Genomic DNA, 26802 nt, shown 5'->3' with positions numbered 1-26802 from the left:
CGAGCGCTTCACATAAATAGGCGCCACGGATAGGCTGTGTGCTCAGTCTGAAGAAGTGGGCTCGTTAATCTTTTGCTCAGCTTGCGAAAGTGTTTTCTTATCAAATAATAGAGATGATGGCAGTGAGGGCTTTCTGCTACTGACTTAGGGTTCCCTTAAATACCATTTCAAGAAGATTTGCAGCGTTAAGCTCTTTTCTCTCTTTTCCTCTCCCCGTTTTTGTGCATTAAATCTCCCATCTGCTACCCAAAGTGGAAGGAAAAGAAATCAGAATGGCGATTGGGTGAATTAGTGCTTGTTTGCCTGTGTTCCCCAGACCCGTGCATCCAGTATGTAACCTCTCAAGTGGCAGAGCAAAGACCCCGCTGTTTATGGTCCTGCCGTGTGCAGGGGTCGTTCCTCCCACGCCTGGTCCTTCCCCATCACTTCACCCACTTTTTCTTTTCTTCAGAGCACCTTCCTCTACCCGATGTTACCCGGCTCTTCCGTACTTGTCTACTTAATGGTCTGCCCCCTCTCCTCACCCTCTAGAATGTACCATAGATCAGCTTTGTTCCCACTGTGCCCAACACCAAGAACTGTGCCTGGCACTCAATAGGCAGTTGAATACTTTGTTCGCTTATCGAAATAGGACAAAGAGCCTAAAGGTTGGACACTGGCGTCAAACTACCACATGGGGTCTCTGCCCTGCCAGTCCCTAGCTGGGTGACTTTGGGCAAGATACTTAATTTCTCGGGCCTCAACTTCTCAGCTGGAAAATGACTTGATCTGCTTCCAGAGGTTTTTGTGGCAATCATGGGAGGTGATACATTTAAAGGAAGTAGTGAACAGTAAGCTCTTCTGATGTGGGAGCTGCGATTATCAGTATAATTACTGTTTTCCTCAACTTTCTGGAAGGCCTAAAGTAACGAAATTGTGTTTAATGCATAAATAATCCAGAAACAATAGTGAACTTAAACATCGCATCTACTCAGCATGTGTGTGTGTTCTCCCTCCCATGTACCCCCCCCTTGGCCCCTGTCTTTGCTTACTTTAACACAGGCCTGACAGGAGCCAGGGAGCCAGGCGAGCGACAGAGAAGAAGTAGACCAGATGTCACAAAGGCCTCAGTGAGGACTGTTTGGAACAGTGATGTGTACACACTTTAGGTTTATCACAACCCACCACCCAAGGATTTAAAAAACTGGATTTCATCCTCCCATTGGTTCAAAGACCAAGCAGACTGAGGGTCAAACACTCCACAGTCAGCGGGGTACCCGGGCCCCTTGCATGCTGGTTTGCCCATAGCACCTACACAAGATGGACTGCTGTTGCTAAGTATGGAAGCTGGGGAGTGATTCGATATATTTCACGTGGGCCAGAAGAATCTAGTCAAAGCTTTATAGTTTATAAAGCACTTTGCATACACAGTTCTCTGATTAGCTCTCACAGTAGCTCCTGGAGGAAGCCATTACTGTTCCCACTTACAGATGAGCAGACTGAGGCCTAAAAGGGATAAAAGGGGCCGCCCAGGTCACATCTAGGAAGTGGCAGATCAGAGCTCAGGCAGGGAGGTCTGATTACGATAGCGCAGCGTTCATATCGTCAGGGGTGCTGGGTCTCCCCCCGCCTCCCAGGAGAGAGGAGGCAAGACCCCAGGAGCCAGGTCTCTTGGTCAGCACCCCCTCCACCCAGCGTGATTTAGGCAGCTCGCCCTCAACTACTCGGGGCCTCTTCCCCAGCAGTCGTGAGTTCACGGGCTCGGGGTGGCCAGCCTGAGGGTGGGCATCTGTCCAGCCCCTGACAAGGAATGAGCCAGGGACGGGGGGCAGACAAAGGAAGTGGCAGTGCCACATAACGGGGGATGGAGACAGGACAGGATCCTGGCCCAGCCGTTGACAAGCGCCCGCGGGGGCTGCCTGTTGCGTCTGACTTCCTGCCCCATTGTTGGGGCCACCCGGCCTCACAGAAAAGAAGATTGGGAACTGCCAGGCCTAGGGGCTTCATTCATTGGGAGTGTTTTTGTAACGCGGCAGCCACAATCCCCTTTGTCTGCAGTACCGCCAGGATCCCAGAGAGCCTCGGTGCTGGGAAGTCCCAGCTTTAAAGGGAATGGACTCTGCTTTCTTAACAGTGGCTTCCAAGGCTGAGCTGTTGACATTCCAGAAACTGAGGATGAGGACAGGGTAGCAGCTGAGATGCGGTCAGGTCTGGCTGATTTCTGGCCCTACTTTCATGCCCCACCTCGGACAGGACAGCCGTCTGGGACTTGCCCCTGCTTTGCTACTTTAATATTGGACATCAAGGGGGAAAAGACTCTCGAGAGGTCTAGAGAATACACCTGAGGCTTTGGGGCCCGGCCCAGCCCTCCATTCATTCCTTGCGGACCTCAAGGCTGATGAGGTGAGGTTGTGGGTATAGACGCTGGGAGTTCGGGTGGGGCCTGGGTGAGCCACTGAGGCGAGCCTTCTCTCCAGCCTGCCTGCCTCCCGGGTTTGGGCCAGCTAGCAGGCTCACAGCATCTTGTGTGTGGCAGTTTGGTCTCGTGAAAGACCCTAGAATCTTGTGTGTGTTTGTTTTTCCTTTTGAAGCCGGAAAGATTGCCATTGGCTAGCTATGTGGCCTTGGACGTATGTCCAAACCTCTCAAAGCCTCAGTTTCCACATTTGTAAAATGCACACCAATAATTATACCTCCCCTGCAGGGTGGCTGTATTAGAAAGAGGGTAATGCTTGCAGAGTGACCTTATGCTTGCTCAGCACATAGTAGGTCCTCAACAGATGGTAGCAATATGACTTTACTGTCCAGAAGCCAGTGCCGGAGTCTTCCCTGAAGCTGCAGTGGGGATGTGGGTGCAGAAAGCAAGGTCAGTCCTAGGAGCCTGCACTGGCTGGGTGTCCTGCCATCTATGGCTTGGGTCAAAGCCACCAGCTGCCAGTCAGGAATTCCCCCCTTAATCTCTTTCAGGCCTCAGGAGCCCCATACCCCTACCTCCTCCTAGAAGTTTCTGGAAACTCTTTACCTGACAGTGTGAATGGGTCATCTTTTTGCCTTAGACCGTGGAGGAAGGGGAGGCAAGTTTTGTGTGATTATTCTCTGCTGAACCCAAGCAGGAATGCTATCCAGAGACCCTAAACAAAATACACCCCCCCCCCGCCCCGCCCCAGGGGTCTGTGAGATGAATCAGCAGGACAGCGGGGCCACAGCCTCTTCCCAAGCCTGCCTTGTTTGGCAGAGGCTGATGGGTGGTGGCGACTGCCCTCACTGTGTTTGTGATCACGTCGGAAGCCCTCGCCCGTCTGGCTTCCATATGGTGAAAGAGTTTGTGGTCTCTTGTCGGCACAGACGCCGGGCACGGCTGAGGCAGTCAGGGCTCTTGCACATGGCAGCAGTGAGCTCCCTAGGTGAGGTGCAGGGGAGGTGTGGCCCGTAGGCCAAGGGAGCCGCACCCCGGTGAAGTGGAGAGAGGCCCGCTTTCACGCCGCCCCCTGCCAGGGGTGTGGGAAGGGTGCTACTCTGGCCTCCTGGACCCGCTGCCTGCCCATGAGGCCACCATGCGGGGAGGTTGGGCCTGAGAAATGCGCCAGATGCCTTTGACCTCACAGCACTCGGGAGCCCTCCCTGGGGCGTGAGAGAGGGCGGAGATGTGGCGGCCCGTGTGCCGGCTCCCCTGGAATCCGCACCGTCTCGCCCACACGGATGCCACCCTGGAGTGAGGCCCACTTACCAAAGACAGATGGCTGGGTCCCCTCCACCGAGGCGCAGCGCCACACTGACATCTGCAGAACTACATGTGCCGTCTCCCTCCCTGGGAAGGCTCCACAACAACATCCTAGCTGGGCCCCGCCTCCACCCCGAAACTGCTTGAGCCCCAGTCAACTGAGCCCCGCCCCAGGAAACTGCTCCTGGGTAGAAAATCCTCCTGTGAAATGGTTGTCTTTTTATCTGGGAAGTATTTTCTTTTTCTGAAGGGAACCCGTTGCCAATACCCAAGCCGACTCGAGCCTCCAGGAATGAAAGACGAAGCAGGTCCCCATTTCACGAGCTCGTTTGCCTGCGGAGAGTTGGGCCAGATGCCCTCGACCTCGTAGCACTCGGAGCCCCCTGGGAAGAACTCTGGAGCCCTGCAGAGAGTTCTGGAGTGAGAGCAGATCCCCGAAAACACGTTAGCAGCCAGAGGGCTTTGCCTCCCGGAGTGAGGAACATGCCACACGTTTACCAATTCAAAGATTTCTGACGTGGGCCCCTGTGCTGAGGGATGGGACGTGCCCGCGAGCGGAAGTCTCTGTCTTCGAGAAACTATAGTCTGGGGAGAAAGCAGGCACAAGTGAGACCCTGACAAGTAGGGTACGTGCCGTGCAGGTGCGGAGGGCCTGCTTCAGGGTGGGCAGAGGCCTCCCACTGCCTGGGTGGACGGCGGGAGCCAGGGGCTGTGCTTTACCGAGGCACCCTGACACGACGGTGACCGGATGTCTCGGTTCGCCTGAGCTGGTTCCGGCTTGCACCTGCTGTCCCGGCGTCCTTGGCAACGACACTCCTTTTTCCCCTCAAAAGTGGTCCAATCTGGGTGACAAAAGACGGGGCTATTGTGCCTCTAAGATGAGGGGGATGAGGAAGAGTGCAGAAAGTAGAAGACCAGGGCCAATTCTCTACGCTGAGTGACAGCGGAAGGCACCGTGTAGGAGCTCGGGGGCTGGGGGACACTGCCAGGGACTGCATCCCAGCTCTGCCTCTTACCCAGGTGCGTGGTTGGGGGCAAGTTACTTCACCTCTCCAGCCCTCAGTTTGGCCGTGTGGAAAATGGGATAATAGTACCTGCTTTGTGACGCAGAGAGGAGGATCGAAGGAGTCAAGAGATGTGAAGGGCTTGAAATGGTGCCAGGAGCTTAGCGTGCTCTGTAGATGCTAGCTCTTCGTGTTTCTCTCTTTTTTCCTGGAGCCTCTTTTTCTGTTTTCAGGAGCCAAACCAAGATGCCCCAGTATTCACACGACTGGCCTCCCGCCCCAGTGCCCACTTCGTGGCTCCCATGGAGCCTGATGGGCAGTCACCGGGAAGAGGCAGAGAAATTGCTCACAGCTTCTCCTGACTTGGTGTGTTCTAAATTTATATCCATATGCGTATCTGGGCAAGTACAGGGCTTTTTAGCACCTCTAACCTGTAACACGTGAGTTTTAATAAGAGAAGTGTATTTCCCCCTCAGAAAGCCCTGAGCTCTGCCTCTGACAGCGGTCCCTTGACCCCACGGGGAGACTCTGCCGTGGGTCAGCCGCTCCAGGTCCTGAGGCGGAGGGGCCGGTGGAGAAGATAGGCCTGGGGGTCCCAGCTCTGACTCCAAGCTAGGCCAAACCATTCCGGTTTACCAAGCAATTCTAGAAAAATAATTAGTCCAAGATGTGAACCGGACTAGAATTGCTTCCTTTGTGCAGCAAGTAGCATCTGACTCTGGTGGGACAGCAGTGGGTTTTTCCTTCCTGGACGGTTTGGCCTGGTGTTTGAGGCCACAGCGGCTCTCAGAAATCTTAGGCAACCTGTGGTGAAGGCCTCAGAGCCAGCATGGGAGAGCCGGCATGGGAGAGCCGGCCTTCTCCTAGAGAAGAGCTGCATTCCATTGGACAAAGCTTGGCCTCTTAGCCGGTTCCTGATGGTGCCACTCTGCAGCCCCAGCCCGGACAGCACGGCGGGGAGGGACGTGGGAGCAGTGCGTGCAGCGGGGAGATCACCCTGTGCAACCCCACGGCTTGGCGGGGGCCCCAGCTGAAGGTGGGGCAAAGTCAGGGGAAGAATTTAGGGCTGAGGGTGGGAGACATTCTGGTGGGCCCCTGTGAGGTTCCTCGCCCGTACTAAGGGTGCACACAGGCAGGGTGGGCTGGGCGTACTGGGGAGTGGGGAAATCTCATTAGAGAGTGAGCCTGAGGCGGCGTGGACCTCCCCAAGCCCTCCCGGCCCCCAGAGCCAGGCCCGCACCCGAGCCCTCCGTGCTCCCTGCCAAGAGTGGAAGTTAAGAAACCACAGCCCGGTTTTCCCAGGGCTGAGCTCAGGCCAGGTCTTGAGGCCCTGCCCGGCCGGTGGGCACGTCTGTGGGGCTGCCTGCGTGCTCATATCCGCTTCCTCACAGGTGGGCACAGGGGGGGACATACCTGCCAGTTGGGGACAGAGGCACAAGGCTTTCTCGTGCCCAGGGCTTGGGTCGCACAGCCACCAGTTACGGGCCTGTGCCCCTCTGCCAACCTGCCTCTCTCTCTGAGGCCGCTGCCCACCTCCGGGAAGAACAGAGCCCGCTTTGAGCTGGAAATTAGAGTCGTTTCCTGTTCCATGTTGTTAAGACACTGCTTACAGGGCTGTAATCCCAATAAATCATATGCTTGCTGAGTGGGGCAGGGTTTTTTTTTTTTTTTCCAGGCTGCAGGGACCTCTTAAAACCAAGCCTTAAGAAGTTTATTCTCTTTCGTTTTTTTTTTTAAGGGGGAAAAATGGCTTTTGCAGGCCCAGCCCCGTCAAAGGGCTTTATGAGATCCTTGGCTTGATATACTCAGGCTCAGGTATATGATTCATTTAAAGAGATATGAGGAGAAACTGAGTCATGACACGTAGATCTGGTCTCCCCATTGCTGCTGGATGAGACACTTGGCCTCGTGGGGTTTCTGTTTCCTCCCCTAGCAACTAAGAGGACTTGGTCAGGCAGTTCCCAGCCTCTCCACGTAGAAGCCCCGTTTATACTGGTACGTTTCCTGAACATTCCCAGGTGACGGTAGTGGCTGTTTTATGCACAGAAAGACACACACTTCCAGTCAATGACCCTTTTAGGTGGCTTGATTTGTCACAGCAGCAACCCCACCTGATGTGTGTGTGTTCATGCGGGTTAGGCCACCAACAGCACTTGGGGCGGCCAGGGGGGTGCAGGTCCCTGGCGGTAATTCCATGCCCGCCTCCCACCTCACACGTTCGTGAGTCTGTGTCCCTTGCTGTCACCCCATCCCCTGTGTGAGATCCTTGACTGCCAAGGCCCAGAACCTGCACTGCCAGAAACAGCTTCCGGATCCCACTCAACATGGTGGTTGCATTTGTTTTGTCTGTTTTATGAGCTGGGACGGAGTGGGTGATGGGCAGTTTGCTGGCAGGCTTTTGCAAGCTTTGCGTGTTTATACTTGCTGGAGGGCCGGGGGAGGGGAGAGTTGGCTGGACTTGAAGAAGGCCACGGCTGAGGCATTTAGTAGGACCAGATTCCTAGAGGCTTTTTTGCTAGTATGTGTTTTCTCTATCAGCAGATACTAACGTAGTACTAATAGTTAACCTCTACTGAGAACTTGGTGTGTGCCAAATGCTGTGCTAAGCACTTCGCATACATGCTTCTTGTGAGGCGGTCCTATTATCTATACCCATTTTGCTGATGGGACAGCTGAGGCTGAGGGTGGGGTAACTTGGGCAGGATCATGATTGAGTTCATTGGGAGGGACACCGGATCCCAACCCAGGAGGTCCTCTCTAGAACCCACAGACTTGATCACTGCAGAGTAGATACAGCTATTGTCATGTGGAGTCTAGGAGACTGCAAAAGAGATTCTCACAATGGAGAAAACACCTAGAAGCTACTGACATCCCTTCTTTAATAGGAACACAGGCCCAAAGAGTATACTGATCTGCCCCGGGTTCTAGAGTCAATGCACCTGCTTCCAGGACAGGGAGGCTTTCTCCCAGTGAGGACACTGCGGGGCAGGGGGTAGGAGCCTCAGTTCGCTGGGCCAGGCAGGTGCATTCAAAGCATACACGATTGTGGAAATGGCCAGACCGTGTGCCGCCAGAGGCAGAATCCCAGCCCCATGCTCAGCCCAAGAACAGACTTGTCTTAAGGTAGTGATGCTCGAAGTGTGGTCTGGGAACCCCTGGGGTCCTGAGACTTTTCAGGAGTCTATAGAGTCAAAATTATTTTCATAATAAGAAGGGGTTATTTGCCTTTTCACTCTCATTTCCCCACAAATGTCCAGGGGAGCTTTCTAGAGGCTGTGTGATGTGTGATAACAGTATCACTGATGGCTGATGGGGGATGTGAACTTGCATGTTCAGATGTTTTAACATTTTCTGTTTTGATTTCTGATACAGTAAATAGTGGTAGGATAACACACATAAACAAAAGCTCTTTGGAGGCCTCAATAATTTGTAAGAGTACAAAGGGCGTCCTGTGACCAGAACACTCCAGAACGACTATTGAGAGGTACTGGACCCAGCGAGGGGGAAACCTGGCGACAGAGTGGCAGCACAAAGGGGGTTCCTTCAGCCCTGCCCCCTCTCCCTGCCTCGGGCACAGCAGATGCCCGCCCTAGCCATGAAAGGCTTGTGGCCAAGCTCAGCGTAGAAGAATGGCAAGAGGAGGGAAACAGCCTTTTTCTTTGGGAGGAATAAAAGCTGGAGACCCTGAGGACAATGCAGATGTCAGTCATTCCTAGCCTTGCTCCTCTGGAGCCCTTTCACCCTGCAGTTAGGATGTAGCCGCCGCCAGTACAGATGGGAGTTTTTATAGGGATTTTCCAGAATGTCCAGAAATACAGGCCAGCTTCTCAGCATGTTCAGTGGGCTAGATGAAATTACCAGAAAGGAAATAGGAGCCTGGAACACACAGGTTAAAGGAAGGATGTTACTAAGTCCATGAATTGCTTGTCATTTTATCTTCTCTTGGACCACAGGGTCAATGGGTAGGCCAAGGAAAAGAGCCTGAAGAAGTCAGTTTGGGGGCTGGTACCGCCTTGTTTGTGGACAGGTGGATGCCAGCCACTACCCCAGAGGCAGAGGGACACTCTTAACCCTGGAGGATTTCAGTGTGTTGAGAATATCAGCCAGTGTTCAATTCAGGAACCAGAAACCACTCTAGGTATTTTAAGCAGGAAGGGATTTAATGCAGGGAATTAGATGCCAACAGAATCATTAGAAGGGCTCAAGGATCAGGCTCAAGGACAAAACCGAACTCATCCAACCAAGGGGACTGCTCCCTCTGAGACATTCCCTGGAAATGCAACTCAGGACTGAAGCTGCAATCAAGAAATCTCTGTCGTCACTTTCAGTAACACTACCACTGCCTTTGAAGCACTCAGGAAGGTGGAAAATGGACACTGGAATGTTGTATGAGAAAAGAAAAAATAGACCTCATGCTTCATGACCTGGCTTGCTACCAGAAACAGGCAAAGGGGGCACAAGTATGGCCTCTGTCTCACATCCATTTACCAGATCTCATGGAACTACATCTTAATGGCAAAACCTAATTTGCATCCAGAACCCCAGCTGCAAAGGAGTCTGGGAAGTGTAGTTTTCAGCTTTTTATGTCTCCAACAAAGACAGCAAAATGGAGGCTGAATGAGCCAATCCCCAATACCTGCCCACCAAAGTTATTGATACTGTTTTTTTCATGTGCTGAGTTCTAAGAGGCACAGAGCATATGAATCATAACACCATCTGATTAGACTTGGTGATTCCCCAAGTTCCCTCTTGGATTTCCCCTAGTGCAGCTGGGAGATGCCACTTGGAGCTTCTGTGACCGTACTTGGCACTTGGTCTTGGCTGTTGGCCACAACAGGGAAGAATGGCTGGCAAATCCATGAACTATCTTTTCATTTATACTTCAGTCCCAATGCTGGTGGTTTAGATAAAGCCTTCCCCTTGGATCCAAAGGACTGTTATATATAGAAACATGTCTCTGAGTTTGCCTTCTAGCATTGCAATGTAAAAATTGGAAAATCCAAGAATATTTACAGAGAATTCAAATGGGCATATATAATCAAGAAAATTGTTATAAACAGAGGAGTAGTGCACAAATGGCTTGTTGTTTCTTCCTACATTCTACAGGCTTCTTCCATAGAGTCTTGGCTTTCCCACTCTAGCAAGTCAACACTGTGCCCTTGAAAATTACATGCCATTCTTTTCTGGGCAGAAATAGGAGTTGGTCCAGAATTAAAAACTTAGACGCATCGTAGTAAGTTCCTGAAGCCCGGCCATACTTTTAGTCATTCAGCCAGCGTTTATTGAGGACCTGTTACGTTCAGGTCCCATGCTGGGGATATTTGGGAGTACACAGGCATGAGCAAGCCATCGTTTTTGTCCTGAGGCAAAATAGTCTACTCAGGAAGATGAGACATATCCAATGATGGAAGAGCAAGTTCTAAGGGATCTTGGATCTTGGAGTGGGAGGGCTTCTGGAAAGAGGTGGCACTGGAACTGAGCCTTGAAGGCTAAACAGGATTTAGACGGGCCGAGGCGCGAGCAGATTCATTCTCTTGAGGAGGTAGGAAGGGCAGGTGCCTGCTGGTCTGCTGTGTCCTGGTGAATGTTATGAGCCAGGACTGGAAATGGGTTGGGGTGAGGGCACCCTTGAAGCCAGGACCAGCCAGGCTTCCCCAGCCCATAACTCGTCCTCACCACTGCAGTTACTACACTTGGACCCTGATACATTTTCTGAAATGACAGAGCCCAGAATGTCAAAATAGCTTCCCAGGTAACCACCTGCAGGGTTACATCCGGTTTAATTTTGTTTAAAAATAAATAAAAGCATCGTTTGTCCTCAATGAGAGAAGCTCTTAAAATTTTGACAATATCCTAAGCATTCGGAAACCTGAGACCAGAGATCTGAGGGTCTCGACGTTGATTCCCTGCAGTCAACTGACTTAGTGACTGAAAAAGGAGAATGGAAGTCTTTTTCCCGGTCACAGTACCTCTCTGCATGTCTAGGAGTAAGATGGTGGTGACAGCAGAGGCCTAATGCTCCAGGAGCCCAGGACGTCGGAGGGCGTGGGGTGCGGAGGCATCAGGAGGGCGGGGAGCACACACAGGAACAAGAGGTGGACTCAGGCTGTCATTAGAGAGAACAGCCACAAGGGGCAGCGCGCCAGGGCTGCCTCACCCTTGTGACCAGGCAAGGAATGTTGTGGGCAGAGCAGGCTGGTTGTCCATCGAGTCATAAAGCTGAAAACTGGCTGTCAGGGCCGCCCGCGGCAGTGAGATCCACTGGACTGTGAAGTGGTCTCCCGAGGAGGTCTTCGCCATGGGAGACTTGCCAGAACTCACGGAGGACAGGAGGGCAGGACAGGAGGAAAGCCGCTCTCGGATGAAATGTAGATCCAGCACGATGGGGGTGGGAGGGCCTGGGGCAGGGAGAGGGCAGGACCCTGCGTGGAGGTGCAGCTGGTGCCCCGGGGCACCAGTCACATGCCTTGTGCATGGCGCCCCCTGGTGACACAGGGAATACCTTGGGAATGGTGCCCCCTGGAGTTTGCAACTCAGAGGCCTCAGGAGCAGAAGTCTCTCCGTGCTTCCACCTTGCGCCCCACGTCACTGTGGCCGTGGGTTCTTCGTGTTGGGCCCCGAGACTCTTCCTCCCCGTAGGACTTGGAGCGGAGGCAGCTCTGGCCTGTCATAGGAAGTGACGTGGGGCCCACCTCAGCCCAGGTGCAGGTTGAGGAAGGAATGACATCAACTATGCATGTGTAGTGTGATCCACATCATCTGACACAGCTTCACGACAGCCCTGAGAAGCAGGTGGTACCCCATCTCACAGGTGCAGGGAGCAGGCCCGGGCTGTGTTTGTGGTGATGGAACACAGCTGCTAACGGCAAAGCTGGGTTGGGGGCCCGCCCGGGTCTGTTGGACTCTGTCCCCTGCACGCACCCACCACCCGGGAGGCAGTCTCTCCCTTCTGCAGACAGAGACCCGGAGACCCCATCTGAATTCCTTGGGGAGGGGGGATGGGAGCTCCCAACTTGACGCACCGGCAAACGCCTTGTTTCATTGGTCACCTCAGGCCCTCAGTTCCACACGTGGCCTATCATGGGAATTTCTCCCGACCCAGGACAGTGTCTGTGGAATGGGACACACTGGGGTCTCAGCGAGGAGAGGGAGCCAGCGCCCTCCACACCTCTCAGCCTGAAGGTTACTGGTGACCGGCCTCTACAGCCGTTCGCCGAGCGTGCGTGGGAGGGGGCCCCCCACCGGCCTGACCCTCTCTCTCTGCTGCCTCACAGGCCCTTCATGCTGCTGCCGCCACTGATGGAGTGGATGCGCGTGGCCATCACCTACGCGGAGCACCGCCGCAGCCTCACCGTGGACAGCGGCGACATCCGGCAGGCTGCCCGGCTGCTGCTGCCCGGCCTGGACTGTGAGCCCCGGCAGCTCAAGTACGGACCTGGGGAGGAGTGAGGCTGAAGGGCTTGGGCTCCGCGCCGGGCTTCCCTCGCCTCTCCCGCTCCTGGAGGTTGGGAGGGCCCCCCCATCCCCCCACCGTGGTGCCCCTGCGTGACCACGCCTGTCAGAACTAATCACTCCCGACCTTGGCTGCCTTCTGGGTTCATCTTCTAAAGCCGCTGGTCAGGTGCACAGAGCAGACACGTGTTTGAGTTTGGACAGGAGAGCTCTCACAGTCTGGCTCTTTGGGATATTTGGGCACGAGCAGCAGAGGCGGGTCCCTCTTCTTCTCTGTTCCTATATTTGCCACTGTTTTCCTGAACTCTTCCCGGTGTAGGCGCTGGGCTGAGCCCTTCCTTTTCACGTGTGTTATCTTGAGCCTCAGGACGACTTTAGAGAAGGGGGTGCTGTAAAGCCCATATTACAAATGGAGAAACTCAGCTAGCAAAGCGGCCTTGCCTAAATTTGAACCCAGGTCTATATGGCCCAAGCCGTGGCTCTTAATTTCCTTCCCGGCATGGCCATCTTGTATTGGACTGGTCTCCTAAAGTTGTCTGAAGAATGGTTTCTGTGGCTACTGTTCTATGAGAGCCTTGCATCTTTTTTTTTTTTTTTTTTTTTTTTTTGACCCTCTGCCCCAACCCCAGTTATAGCCTCCTCTGTCTCCACGGCAAATTCCCAAAGTCATTCTGGGACGTGAACTTTCCACACTTCGGTCCAACCAGGGCTCCAGGCTGAAGCCACCTATGGGAAGCCTGTCCTGCACCCTCTTGTAGACGTGGTTTTTAATCCGTGACCCTCCCTGGTAGGATGGCTTGATGGCAGTGGGCTTCTGGGCCATTCTCCACCATCTGTTTGGTAATTCTGGGCCTCCTCGGGAGGCCTTCAGGAGAGAGGGCGTAGAGCCAGGAACTGGAACTTGGCCACAGTGGCCATCCCGTAGGCCGGGTGCAGCCTTCTCCCTGCAGGAAGTTCACTGCCAAGTCCACACCCCGACTGGAGCTGCTTCCTCCTCAGGCTGAACCCCTGGTGGGTTATTCCTGATGGGACCTGGTTCCCTGATGGTGGACAGCTCTTCTGTGTCGTGTGTGTAGAAGAACTGAAGTATGGACGCTTGGCAGCATGGCGCACGACAAGGCCATTCTTTGCCGATCCAATAGCGATTCCCGTCCTTCCCATCCGCCCTGTCGTCCCCCCACTCAGCCTGGCATAGCTGTGCCACGTCTCCTTGAGGGGCGATGTCCTAGCCAAAAGTGTCACACATGGTCACACTCACACACCTGTGGGTCTTTTCTGCACAGACCCGAGTGCTGTTTCAGCTCCTTCCGGAGGCTGGATGCCCGAGCGGCTACCGAAAAATTCAACCAGGACCTGGGTTTCCGCATGCTCAACTGCGGAAGGACAGACCTCATCAACCAGGCGATCGAGGCCCTGGGCCCGGACGGGGTGAACACTATGGACGACCAGGTGCGTGCGGAGAGCTCCGCTAGCCAGGCGTAGGGCACAGAGTCGGGGCCTCGTCATTGCCGGGTGGTGGCCCAGTCCTTCTGTCCCAAACCTGAGAGCCGCTCAGCTCTGTGCTGCTGACAAACGGGCGGCCTCCCAAATCGCACCCTGCCTGTTCCTGGTGAGACGTCAGCTCGAAGACCTTCCTAGCACCCCTTGGAAAACCCTTGTAACGGAGGTTCTGCCTCCACTGTCTGGAGGGCTGGAGGCTGTCCCAGATGGCTCAGGGCTGGGACAAAGTCCAGAGGAGTCAGCTGGATTTCCAGCTTTGGGCGTCAGTCACGAGGGCGTGCTTTAGGGCACCTCGTGCGCCTCCCGCGTGCCAGGCCCGTGGAACCCGCCGCCTTGGTGGCAGTAGCAGGCAAACAAACACGTGCTAGGAAATAGAAACGTCCAATACAGAGCATATTCGTGAAAAGTGCTAAGGAGTAAAATCGAGCTGGAAAAGGAAGCATTGGAAGTGACTTATAGTTTTAGATAGACTTTAACTTGTTTTTTTTTGTTTGCTTTATTGTTTTTGCTCTGAAGAGCTCACATTTATAGAGCTCACTGCTATGTTCCAGGCACTGTTCAAAGCGCCTTGCACAGATGAACTCATTCAATCTTGACAGCAGCCCTATGATGTCCGTACTATCATTATCCCCATTTTACAGATGAGGAAACTGAGGTACAGAGAAGTTGGTTTACCCAAGGTCACACAGCTAGCAAGGAGCAGAGCTGGGCTTATAAGCCATCTGACTCCAGGCCCTTCGCCACAAGGCACTGTCCGGTTTGTTTATCTGACGCGGCCTTGTGAGTCCTTGCCATGGAGGTGACGGCACTGCAATTTGGAAGGCCACACGGAAGTGTGCGGAAGGCGCGGTGACAGCGGAGGGCTTGGGTGGAATGCTCTCCCACGAGATGACAGCACAGGACAGGGCGGGCTGATGTGCCAGGTCAACCCCAAGGCCGGGTGGCCCTGGACTGGTGACGGGTCAGGTGGAGTGGCGGGAGAGGGGGTCCCCTGGAGGGGTCCAAGCCCAGCCAGAGCCAGGAGGACCTTGCCTTGGGAGGAGCAGGGGGATGAAGCACAGAGCAATGGGACAGGCACTCCCGGGACAGGAGATGACCCGGAGAGCAAGAGCACGGAGGTGGGGCAGTCAGGACACCTGCTGGGGTAGGGTCGGGGAGGTGCCGAGGCAGGGCAGCGGGGAGGCGACAGGCTGGGCGTCAGATCTCCCTGGGGCGCCTCTGTCAGCACAGGTCCCAGGGCCTTGCAGGAGCTTTTGTCCTGGGGCATCCTCTTCCTCCTCGGGGCGCAGGGCCATCCACACTGTCAAAGCCCTGGTGTCTCGGACGGGCTGCCTCGCCCCCAGCAAAGGGGGCCGGCGGTGCCTGCCCCGTAGGGTTAGGGGCCACGTCTGCATCAGGCACATAGTTAAGGCTCAGTAATGTTTGTTCTGGGTCCTATTGTCCTCGCGAGGACGACAGCGGTTATCTGTGAGCGCTGGTCACCAGCCGTCTTCCTGTACCTGCCTCGGGAATGGGGCTGACAGTTGCTTCTCACAAGACCCCCCGACTTAAATGCTGAACCGTGCACAGATGTGTGGGAAACAAGAAGTCGAGCGTGTGCGGCAGGGGCTGAAACAAAGCCTGAGCCTCACTCTGCAGCGCTTGGCTCCTCTCTAAATGCTCGATCCTGTTGTTCCCTCAACCTTGGTATTTATAGAATGATCTGTGGGTAAACAGCCCTCTCGCCCATGACTAATGTCAGGCCATTTCTTTATCTCTGGGCACTAGGCAAGGATTTATGAGGTAAGGAGATCTTGTCTACACACAAATAACCTAATAAATAACATCGCAGGGCTCCAGACAAACGCTTGCCAGGATCCAGCTGTGGAATAACACTTTCCACTGCTGTCTTTGCTATTACTGGCCACGGAGAAAGATTCCCAGCCAGGAGGCGGCCCCACTAACCGTCCGCCCAAACGCAGGTAGGGACTGGGCCTCAGCTTTCGGAAAAGTGCTGACTTGCTCAGTAGCACGAAATGGTCAAGGCAGAGCCCTCTCCGCCCTCCGAGCGCAGCTTCGGAGCGTGAGCTTCACAGCTCAGGCGGGTGTGGTTCCAGGGCCAGCCCTTCCTCCCGCACCCTGTGTGACCTTGCCTTGGGTCTCTCTGTGCCTCGTCTGTACAGTGGGGGTGAGAATAGAGCCTCCCTGACAGGGATATTACGGTGACTAAATGAGACACTGCATGTGAAGCACTTCGCACGGCGATTAGGCGCGCAGGGCCTGGGCCGGGTTAGGCTATGGCAGCGTGACATAGTAGCAGGGATGGGGTCATTCGCTGTGTTCTTTTAATTAGGTAGCTCCTAAGGTAAGCTTGCTCTGTACTGAGCACTTCACACGTAGTAACTCGTATTCTTCACAACTCTCTGAGGTAGATACTGTCGTTATCCTCCTTTTAAAGATGAAGAAACTGAGGCACAGAGGGAGACCAGTAACCTGGACTAAGTTTACAGCTCACTGTGGCAGAGGTGACCTTTGTGCCCGAGTCCGGCCGCGGGGCCCGGGCTCCTCACCCCTGGGTCCCACGGTGCCTGTGGAACCGTCCCCTGCTCACCCTTCACGTGTGGCGTGTCCAGTGGGCCCGGAAAGGGCAGAGATTGGGCCACGACACAGGACTGCTCAGGACGAGCAGCCGAGTCAAGCAGGAGACAGGACGGTGGTTTCTGGGACCGAGGCCTGTGGAGTACGTGTCACTGTGTCTGTTTCCAGATGGTTTAGCGTCTGCCTCTGGTTCACACAGGGTCTGACGCCGCTGATGTATGCCTGCGCTGCTGGGGATGAAGCGATGGTCCAGATGCTGATTGACGCGGGAGCGAACTTGGACATCCAGGTGAGCAGGCCCCAAAGAGCCACAGCCGGGCTGCTGGCCCAGCAAGGGAGCACCCAAGCTGTCCATCAGCCACGCTGGGTGCAGTGTTTTGGACAACCGGCTAAATGGTTCTTGGAGGAATGGGTACGGAGATAACAGCAGAAGGGCATTGCCTCAAATTTGGGCTTTGTGTCTGAGAGCAGGGGGGGTGAGTGGAGAGAATGGCCATGGTTCTGTTACCGTAACACCGGTCCCTCTTAACCAGCCTCGTCCCCTCCCGCCCCTACCGCATCCACCGTCCCCAGATGCATTTAGCTCTGCTTCCCTCTGCGGCCTGGTGCCCTTCCTGCGGTGGATCTGCCCAGGGCCAGCGGCGCTAAGTAAACATCCCTTTTTTTTTTTTTTAAACATTTATTCATTTTTGAGAGAGTGTGAGTGAGGGAGGAGCAGACAGAGAGGGAGACACAGAATCGAAGCAGCCTCCAGGCTCCCAGCTGTCAGCACAGAGCCAGCCGCGGGGCTCGAACTCACGGACCGCGAGATCATGACCTGAGCCGAAATTGGACGCTTAACCGACCGAGCCACCCAGGCGCCCTTAAACATCCTTTTGAGCCTTGTCTACATAGCGCTCCAGGCAGACATTGCCGGTTGAACCCGGAAAGCACTCGACTTGGCTCCTAGTCCCCGTCCCTGCGGGATCCCCCCTTAGCTCAGGCGCATGTGTATCTTGCCCAGGAATGTCACTCGCCCGCAAAAACTGCTCATCCGTGGCATTTTCCAGGTTCCAAGCAACTCTCCCAGGCACCCCTCCATCCACCCTGACAGCCGGCACTGGACATCGCTGACGTTTGCTGTGCTGCACGGACACATCTCTGTAGTCCAGGTGAGCCTCCGCCAGGTGCACCGGGCCCCAGACACAGCCCCTGCCTGGCCCAAGCGAGCGGCCGCCTGGAATCAGAGAGAGCAGAGGTACTGCTTAGAGCCAGCTCACCGGGTCAGCAGGGCGGGCCCCACCCCGCCCCCCACTTTGTTCAGGCAGAGGGCTTTCGTACAAGGATATGTGTGGCCTCAGCAAGTAAGACCCAGGCCTGAGCAGTAGCAGGCCTGGCCGGCATCTCCGGGTCTGCCAGGGAGTCCCGGGGCGTGCTGGAAGCTGCAAAGGTGCTCTGTCTTCCCTCCTCCAGCCATCTCCCCCCACCCCCACCTCGAGCTCGTTCTCCTCCCTCGTGAATGGTCCCCCAGAGCCGGCTCGGTATCATGGCATCCTTCTGGCTCTGCCCATCCCCATTAACAGGCCCAGTCTTTCAGTCTCCCAGTTCCTGAGGGCACTCAGAGGGGCACAGCTCAGGGGTCAAGCCAGGCTACGCCACACGGTGCCCACCTCGGCCCAAGGTAGCTGTGGCCGGTGTGAGGATGGGGTTCGGGCCCAGAAGTAGAGCAGAGCGGCGTCCCACCCCGGGTAGGACACCAGCCACACTGCCGCTCGACTCCCAGACTCCTTTGCTCCTCAGGCCACTGGGGTATACAGGGTTGCACGCCCCTTCCTGGGAGTTCGCGTTACACCTTGCTGTCTGTCTGTCTGTCTGTCTGTCTGCCTGCTAGATTGCAAGTCCTCTGAGGGCCGGGGTCATGTCCAGGCTATTCATCATTGTCAGCACAGCCCTGGGCTGTGGCAGTGACTCAGTGAGTGGTCTTCACCAGGCCCGCTGCCCTATCCTGCCTGCTTTTTGGTTACTGCCATCCTAACGACCCGAGCAGGCTTCCAGCCTAGCCCAGACCGGCCTGCAGGGCCGTGCCCTGGACTTGCCTGGATTGGTGCCCAGTTTCGCCCCATCGGGCAGGCCTCCACCTCCCCCGCCTTGGCACACCGGCTCAGGCGGCAGCCACAGCTGGGTTCTGACTGACAAGAGCCTCCAGCTGACGGCCGTTCCCCGCCTCCCAGCTGCCCATGGCCACAGGTACCCACCTGGGGTTCCCGCCCCGTGTGATGTGGGAGCACGAAACAGGCTCCCCCGGGGGCAGCAGAAGAGCTAGAGAGCTTTCCAGATGGGAGTTGTGCATGTAAGCCACCCGGAAAGGAGATGCAGTGGAGGCGTGGAGGGCAGCCTCGACCCCTCGTACCTGGTCTCTGGGTGTGGGACAGCTGCCGTGCAGGCTGGCCTGCCGGGTGCAGGCTCCGAGGAGGGTTTGGTGTCCAGAAACCCGGGAAGGATGGAAGTGCTCCCACCGGAGCAGCTGGTCAGGTCAGGGGAGGTGAGACGCAGCCAGTGGTGGCCTGTTGGGGCAGTGCAGACACCGCCCCTGCCCCGAGGCAAAGCCAGGCCGGCTCAGCTGGAACTGCCGGGTATCCGCCAGCCCCGGGCCATCTTCCCCTTGCCTGCACGGAGAGAGGCGCCCTGAATGGCAAGCTTTCCCCCCAGTCCTGCGCCTCTCAGCCCCGGGTTGCTTGCCAGACCTCTCAGTGAGAACCTTCTGGTTATTGGATCCCCGTGGTGGGTTGAGTGCCATTTCGTATCAACGGCCTCTTGCCATTTTCCAGATGAGGAAGGCCGAGGCCCAGAGGGGTTGAGGTTTGTGCCCCAGGTCCCTGACTGGTTGGTGGCCGGCACTGGCACTTGGCTCATTCTGGCCCTAATACCTGTGCCTTTCCCACTACTTCTGCTGCCTCCCAGAACCTCAGTTTCCCCGCCTCAGTTTCCCCTGCTGGATTGGGATGATACTTTCCACTCTGTTCATTTGCATAATTTTTTAGAAAGGTCACCACAATTAAGTCATAGGAAAGCATTTTTTTAAATTTTTTTTAACATTTATTGATTTTTGAGAGAGACAGAGAGAGAGAGAGAGCACGAGCCGGGGAAGGGCAAGGAGGGAGGGAGACACAGAATCTGAAGCAGACTCCAGGCTCTGAGTCCACCATGGGGCTCGAACTTGTGAACCACGAGATCGTGACCTGAGCCAAAGTTAGACCCTTAACTGACGGAACCACCCAGGCGTCCCTCCCCAGGAAAGCATTTAAAAGTGAGAAACAGTTCAGATGTCCCCATGGCTTAGGGGCTTGGTCCAAAGTCACAAGAATAGAGGTGAAGATTCTAGAAACGTGGAGCCCTGAGGCTAACTCCAAGTTCTAAAGTCCCAGTTCCTCGGCTGCCCAGGGGGAGTAGGGTCTCGGTCACATGCCTAGAGGGAACTAGTCGAGGCCCTTCTCACAGACACTCCCTGCCACACTGACGTGTCCTGTCCTGTGCCCTGCAGTTGCTCCTGGATGCCGGTGCCCACGTGGAGGGCTCAGCAGTGACTGGCGGTGAGGACAGCTACACAGAGACACCGCTGCAGCTAGCCTCTGCAGCTGGTAGGTATACAGCTGGCTCGGCCCGTAGCTGGACTTGCGGCCCCGTGCCCAGATCCCTGGAGCGAGCCTTGAAACCCCTCCTTCTGAGGCCTCCCCCTGGCCCCATTCATCAGTGTTTCTCTAGAGCTCGGCACCCAGGCGGGGGCCAGCAGACGGGCGCGGTGCTGTGGGCAGTGGTAGCATCCTTCGTCGGCCTTGTCTTCCAGGGAACTACGAGCTGGTCAGCTTGTTGCTGAGCCGAGGCGCTGATCCCCTACTCAGCATGCTGGAAGCCAATGGCATGGCCTCCTCCCTCCATGAGGATATGAACTGCTTCAGCCACTCAGCCGCCCATGGCCACAGGTACCCACCTGGGGTTCCCGCCCCGTGCGATGTGGGAGCATGAAACAGGCTCCCCCAGGGGCAGCAAAAGAGCTAGAGATCTTTCCAGATGGGAGTTGTGCATGTAAGCCACCCAGAAAGACGAGCAGGTCCTCGACCAGCAGAGAGACCTCAGATGTTGGACGCCCAGAGACACTGGGTGGCAGAGAGGTCCCCTTGCTGGGAGAGGCCCCCCAGCTCGTTCCCGGCAGACCGGGACTGCAGCCTGGGTCTCCCAACACCCAGGGCAGGCTCTCCCATTTCCTATAGACCCCAGTACTGACCCATCTCGGGGCCACGTCCCTTCCTGTGCTCAGTGGTTCTTCTCCGGGCCCACGGTGGCCTCCTGGACCCCCAGGGCCTTCGCACAGCATATGGCTCAGCCTCGAAGAAGCTCCTGGCGGCCGTGTGGGAAATCACACCCCGCTGCCAGAGCAGATGGCGGATCTTGCTTTGTGGGGGCCAGGCCTGCCCAGGGCTGTGGCGGGGAGGCAGCGGGCTGAGCCCAGAACCATCCGGCAGCTCTGGGGGGCAAAGTCAGACAGAGAGGAGGTTATTAGAAGGCAGGGGAGGGGCGAGAAGGGAGGGGCAGCCGGGACAACTACTTCCTGTTCTCCAACGCCCTTCTCAAAACCTCTTCACCCTGTGTGGAGACCGTCTGTCCACTCACCTGCTACCCACTCCCTCTGGAACACGGATCGGGGACAGGCATGGCTGGCTCACCTTTACATACCCGTGCACGGCACAAAGTGGGTGCTCTGTAAACTTGGTGAGCAGAGCTACCTCCGGATGACCCCGAGTCTCTCAGAGGGGTCTCTGCATGGCACAACATGACCTCCAGCACAGAATGGGGTGGGGGCTGGGCTGGGCTGCCGCCGGAAGGAGGCTCAGCCCCCAGGTGACCTTTGGACCTGCCCATGCTGCAGCCATCCCAGGCCACAGGATGTGACAGAATGAGCCTGGGGCATGGAACCAGAAGTCTGGGTTTGAGTCTGTACTCCTGCCCAGGGTGACCTTGAGCAAGTTGTATTCATCACACATGAATGGCAGCGTCCATGGGATCTCACGGGGTTAAGTGCACCAGTACATGGGAACACGTTACGTCAAGTCTAACGTTCTACACGCTGAATTCTGTATAACAGGCGTCTTGACTTTAGGTCATTCTTCCTAATGGAAGGAAGGAAAAACAAATGAATATGAGCATGTCCTATGTTTCAGACACTTCCCATGAGTAAAATTGGCTGCTATCTCAGAGGACCGCTATGTATCAGGCTCTACGTGTGATGCCATCACCTTGGCCTGGCATTAATTCTGGAGGAGGGTGAGGCTGGCACCCTGTTCTGTAGGTGACAGAGTGGTCAGGGCACAGAGACATAGAACAACCTGTCTGAGATCACACAGGCAAAATGGCGGGGCCTGCTTGGCCCCAAAGCCCATGACTTAGTAGTACCAGGATGGTAGGGGAGGCCCCGGTGCCCTCCCTGCCTCCCTCGGGCGGCTGCAGATGGAGGGCGCTGGGAGGCCTGGCCCAGCCCGCCTGGGAGGGGGAGATCGTGAGCACTTTGTGCCCACAGGTGCCCCGTAGCTCCCATATGGGCCCCGGGGCTCTGGAAGGCACCTCAGGTGGCTCCGTCCATGGTGAGAACCTCAGGCGTCACCCTCCTTTGTCCCTTGGCCTGCAGGAACGTCCTGAGGAAGCTCCTGACCCAGCCTCAGCAGGCCAAAGCGGACGTGCTGTCCCTGGAGGAGATCCTGGCTGAAGGTGTGGAGGAGAGTGACGCGTCCAGCCAGGGCAGCGGCAGTGAGGGGCCCGTGCGGCTGAGCCGGACCCGTACGAAGGCCCTGCAGGAGGCCATGTACTACAGTGCTGAGCACGGCTACGTGGACATCACCATGGAGCTGAGGGCGCTGGGTGAGAACTCGCAGGCATGCACGTACACACACGTGTGCACGCACGCGCACGCGCGCCCTCCTGCTCTGCGGCAGACAGGAAGGGGGCGGTGCCCAGAGGGGCAGATGGGCCACAAGGCAGCAGGGCACCGGGTGGGACCGGTCTACGCAGGCCTGATGGCTGATGGCCAGGACAGGAGCTGCCCGGAGCCTCAGTCCTCAGCAGAGGTGCATCTTGAGGGCATCGCCCCGCCTCAGGCCCTTCATCCTCCCTGGTCAGAGCTTCCCCGCCCCAGGGCCTGGTCACGGCCTGGGATGTGCGGCCCCGGGGTTGAGTCAACTTTTCCGGTCACCTGGATGTTCTCCTGTCACTCGGCCAAACTCTCCACTCCTCGGGTCTGCAAGTCTGTGGGACTGTCCTTCCACCAGGGAGGCCGCTCAGACAGACAGACAGACCTGGGTGAGGTCCCAGCCATTCCACAGGCTCTGATGGTCCTCATCTAAGAGTGTGATGTCACGTGAGGCACAGGGCCTGGCTCTGGCTCGCCACGAGCGCTTGGTGCATGGCAGCGGTGTCCCTGCTCTCACAGGGGCCACGACACACAGACCCCTAGCACTGGCCAGGGGAGCAGGAGGCCATGCTACCTTCTTGCGGCCGGTCAGGCTCAGTGTTCTTCACTGTAAAATGGGTGTATCATTCCCATCTACAGTCAGCAAACTGAGGATGCTAATGCCACCTAAGTCATGTGTCCCTGGGGACTGCCATCCGTCCTTTTTTGTTTAAATCCATATGAGGCTGGGGGGTAAGAAGCTATGTCTCTAATTACCAGGAAAATTACTAGTTTTTGTCATGACCTTCACAAAGTAGTTTCAAGTTACTTTATGGCCTCACTGACACACTCCAGGGAGCTGGTACACAGTAATTATGTGCCACTGAATGCCAGTGACCTGAGCACTGGTAAAAGCCCTCTGAGGTAGGTCAGGATTCATTTCAGCCGTTTAGATAGGCGTGGGCCTGCCTATGTGTCCTGCCTATTTTCTAGGCATCCGAGTCCACCTGGCCATCCCTCATAATTAATAGGTCTTCCCAGTAAGTAGTTCCAGGGCCCCAGAGACGGTGGGACTGGCGTGGCCTCAGGCTGAGCCGTGCACGTTCCTGGCACTCCGGCCGGCTCTCCCTCATCTGATGAGAACCTGAAATCCCCCTGACCTCAGCAAGCCTGTCAGGCCAAAAGGAAGCTCTTTACAGCTGGCTTCGGAGAGAGCCACTCAGCATGAGGGGACAGGGCAGGATGCTAGGGGACCGGAGGGGGCACAGTGCGGGAGAGCCTGCCGAGAAAGCGGGGGGGGGGGGGGTCTGTCCAGGGCCCGCTCTGCTGAGGCCTGCCCTTCCCCTGCCTGCGCCCAGGCGTCCCCTGGAAGCTGCACGTCTGGATCGAGTCCCTGAGGACCTCCTTCTCCCAGTCGCGGTACTCGGTGGTGCAGAGCCTCCTGCGGGACTTCAGCTCCATCAAGGAGGAGGAATACAATGAGGAGCTGGTGACCGAGGGCTTACAGCTCATGTTCGACATCCTCAAGACCAGCAAAGTGAGTGACATTGGGCAGGCTCCCACCCTGAGCTTGCCGGGTTCCAGGGCCCCGGCCCAGACCGCAGACACGCAGACCGACACACGGCAGACAGACACCGGCACCCTCCCGCACCCCTCACACCCAGACTCCCACTGCCTGGCTGCCGAGGCCACAGGCCGTGGATTTGTCGGGGCTGGAGCCTGGCCAGGAAAGCAATTTGGGGATTCAGTGATGGAGGAACAGGCATCTCTTGCCAAGCCAGATCCAGGAGGAATAAAAGACAGCGGCTGCTCTAATCCAGGCCTGGACTTTTGAAATTAGCCTGACGTGTCTGTAGCTATAAACAGACGGCCATGGCGGGCGGGCGAGCTCACAGGCCCTCTCTCTGCCCCTGCCCCGCAGAACGACTCCGTCACCCAGCAGCTGGCTGCCATCTTCACGCACTGCTATGGCAGCAGCCCGGTCCCCAGCATTCCAGAGATCCGGAAGACCCTGCCCGCCAGGCTAGGTGAGGCCTGCCCCTGCCCACCCGACCTTTCCAGATCCCCCTCCTTGTCTGTCTTCCTTTATCTTTCCCTGTCTGTCTCTTGTTCCCCATTCCTAGCGCCAAGGCCCTGGGCCTCAGTTTCTCTGTTCTTCCCCTTTGTATCCCCCAACCTCTCAGAATGCTTACCCAGCACCGGGGCGGGGGGGGGGGCGGGGGGGGGGGCCTAGTCATTTCCCTTTTCTCCTTTTGGGCACAGATCCTCACTTTCTGAACAACAAGGAGATGTCAGATGTGACCTTCCTAGTGGAAGGAAAGCTGTTTTATGCGCATAAAGTCCTGCTGGTGACAGCTTCTAACAGGTAGGCTGCATCGGGAAGAGGGGTGGGAGTGGCTTCATTAGACACCAGGTGACAGAGGAGCCTGTTCCGTGGAGATGGGTCACGCGACCATGGAGTCCCGCTGCCCCACAGGCAGCACAAGGGTGCCCACAGGGGGCACAAGACAGTGTGGACAGAGGGACAGAGGGGATGGGACCAGAGCTCTCCAGGAGGAGCCCTGAGGTTGTATTCCTGTTCGAGTTCCTGCTTTCGCTAGAAAATATAAATGTTTGGGAATGAAGAGTCACTTTTCCCGCCACAGGCATCACAGTCACCCCTGGGGGGCAGTGGGGACGCACTGGGGCCCAGCCCGGCTGTCAGTCCAGGGTGATGTAAGACGCCATTTGCCGAGAATCATTTTGGGAGCGCTGCGGTAATTTTAAAAATGTCCCGTCTCCCAGTGACCGGCCAGGTGATGGATGGCGCCATTGCTGCAGGATGATGGAGTAAAAGTCATGCTCAAGACCCGCCTTGTTTCTCCCCTTTCGCTCCAGGTTCAAGACACTGATGACCAATAAATCAGAACAGGATGGCAACGGCAGCAAAACCATTGAGATCAGCGACATGAAGTACCACATTTTTCAGGTGTGTGGTTCTCTGTGCCTTGTGCTTCTCAGGGGTGGGGTGGGGGGAGCTCCCCCCACCCCCAGGGCCTCTTGGCTTTGTCCGTCTGGGCTGGGAGGCAGCTGGGATTGGCCGCCATCTTCCACTCCATCCCCGGTGCCTTCTGCGTTCGCTACATCAGTGGTCAGGTGGGAGTGTCTGGGCCTTTCCCAGGCAGAGGTAGCCATTCCTGTGTGGGCTTGTGGCTTCAGAGCCTTACTCATGAGTCCTGAGCTCTGACCACCAAACGACTACATGGGCAGACTGACAGACACGTAAGGCCTGGCACACGTGCATGAGCCCTTGTGCCTCAGGGCGAGCTCCCCGCAGCACAGCACAGACCCCCCTGTGGCGTCAGCCCCCTGCCTCCTGCAGGCGGGACGCGGGGGTTGTGCTCACTCTGGGAAGCATGGTGTGGGCTGCTCCTCCCCTCCCAGCCTCAGACCCCCAACCAGGAAGGCCAGGCAGAAAAAGCCGGGTGAGCCTGTCCTGGTTGTGGAGGACCCAGGTCGGGTCTTTCAGTCCCTAACTTTGGAGAACATCAGAGGTAGTGTGATGGAAACTCCACGGGCTGGCTGCCAGTCGGGGCCAGAGAGTCTGGAGGGAGGAGCCCCGGCAGAGAGCTCCTTTTGGGAAAGTGGTGACTACAGGTCTCCAGGCTGTGTGGGGGGGCTCCGGGCTGCCCGGATGACCCCCCAGGGGCTGAGACCGAGGCCAGGGACAGCTCGTATGTGGGTCCGGGGCCTGGCCTTGCACAGGAGAGCTCTGTGACCTAGCGGGAGAGGTCAGAGTCTCACAGAAGCACAGGGAGCCACCATCTAAAATGGCCTCGTTCCTCCTCCTGCTGTCTTCACCCACTTACTTGGCATTTCGTCATCTGTGGGCACTGTGGGGATGGCACTAAACAGGACCGGGCCCCCTCCACCAGGAGACAGGACTACAAGAGAGCGATCAGAGAGTGATCTGTATGCATGGGGAGCACTGGGAGCACAGAAAAGGGGCATCTAACCCAAATCTGCAGAGGCCGTCAGGGACTGGGGCAGCTAGCCAGCCATCGGGAGCCCCAGGCGGGGGGAACTGTGCACACAGAAGCAGAGACCACAGTGTGTTCAAGAAATGTCCTCTGATCCAGTCTGGTTAGTGGTTCAGAAGAACATCCAGAAACGAGTCTGAAGCTGCCACAGGGTGCCATCGCATTAAGGGGTTGACCTTTAACCTATAGCACCATCACTGTCACTTAGCCAGGCGTGGCTCCAAGTGCTTTGACTGTGTTCATCAGTTAAGCTTCATAGCACAGCACCATCCTAGGAGGTGTAGGTGTATTATCACCTCTTGATAGATGAAGAGTCAGAGGCACAGAGAAGTTGAGTAACTTACCCAAGGTCACACAGCTGGGAAGTGATAGAGCCAGGATTCAAACCTTAGGTTATGGGTGTGGAATGGTCAAGTTCGCATTTACAAAGCTCACTCGGAGGGTGAGGAAGGGACCAGAGGGGTCATGACTACTCCAGGGGACCGGTTAGGAGGCTGTTGAGAAATCCAGCTGTGTGATGACGGTGAGCAGCTGGTGGCTGTGCAGTGAGGGGAGGTGGACAGGACCTGGTGACCAATAAGGTGGAGGTGAGGCCCAGGGTCTGGCACAGGCAGCAGAATTGGGGAGGGGAGG

General features: G+C 56.4%; 1 protein-coding gene across 1 annotated transcript in view; it reads left to right on the top strand.

The window, feature by feature from the left end:
- ABTB2 (ankyrin repeat and BTB domain containing 2) overlaps positions 1-26802 on the top strand; it is a 174182-nt gene that overhangs the window by 141341 nt on the left and 6039 nt on the right. Inside the window, exons 4-14 of the mRNA XM_042907241.1 lie at positions 11979-12131; positions 13440-13605; positions 16433-16522; positions 17283-17384; positions 19754-19850; positions 20057-20192; positions 21893-22122; positions 23509-23687; positions 24072-24177; positions 24413-24515; positions 25028-25118. Of these exons, the coding sequence (XP_042763175.1) occupies positions 11979-12131; positions 13440-13605; positions 16433-16522; positions 17283-17384; positions 19754-19850; positions 20057-20192; positions 21893-22122; positions 23509-23687; positions 24072-24177; positions 24413-24515; positions 25028-25118 (1453 nt within the window). The remainder of the gene's footprint in view (positions 1-11978; positions 12132-13439; positions 13606-16432; positions 16523-17282; positions 17385-19753; positions 19851-20056; positions 20193-21892; positions 22123-23508; positions 23688-24071; positions 24178-24412; positions 24516-25027; positions 25119-26802) is intronic.

Source organism: Panthera leo, chromosome D1, assembly GCF_018350215.1.
Source record: "Panthera leo isolate Ple1 chromosome D1, P.leo_Ple1_pat1.1, whole genome shotgun sequence".
Taxonomy (NCBI): domain Eukaryota; kingdom Metazoa; phylum Chordata; class Mammalia; order Carnivora; family Felidae; genus Panthera; species Panthera leo.
The sequence above is the reverse complement of the archived record's forward strand: the minus strand, read 5'-3'. Positions and strand labels throughout refer to the sequence as shown.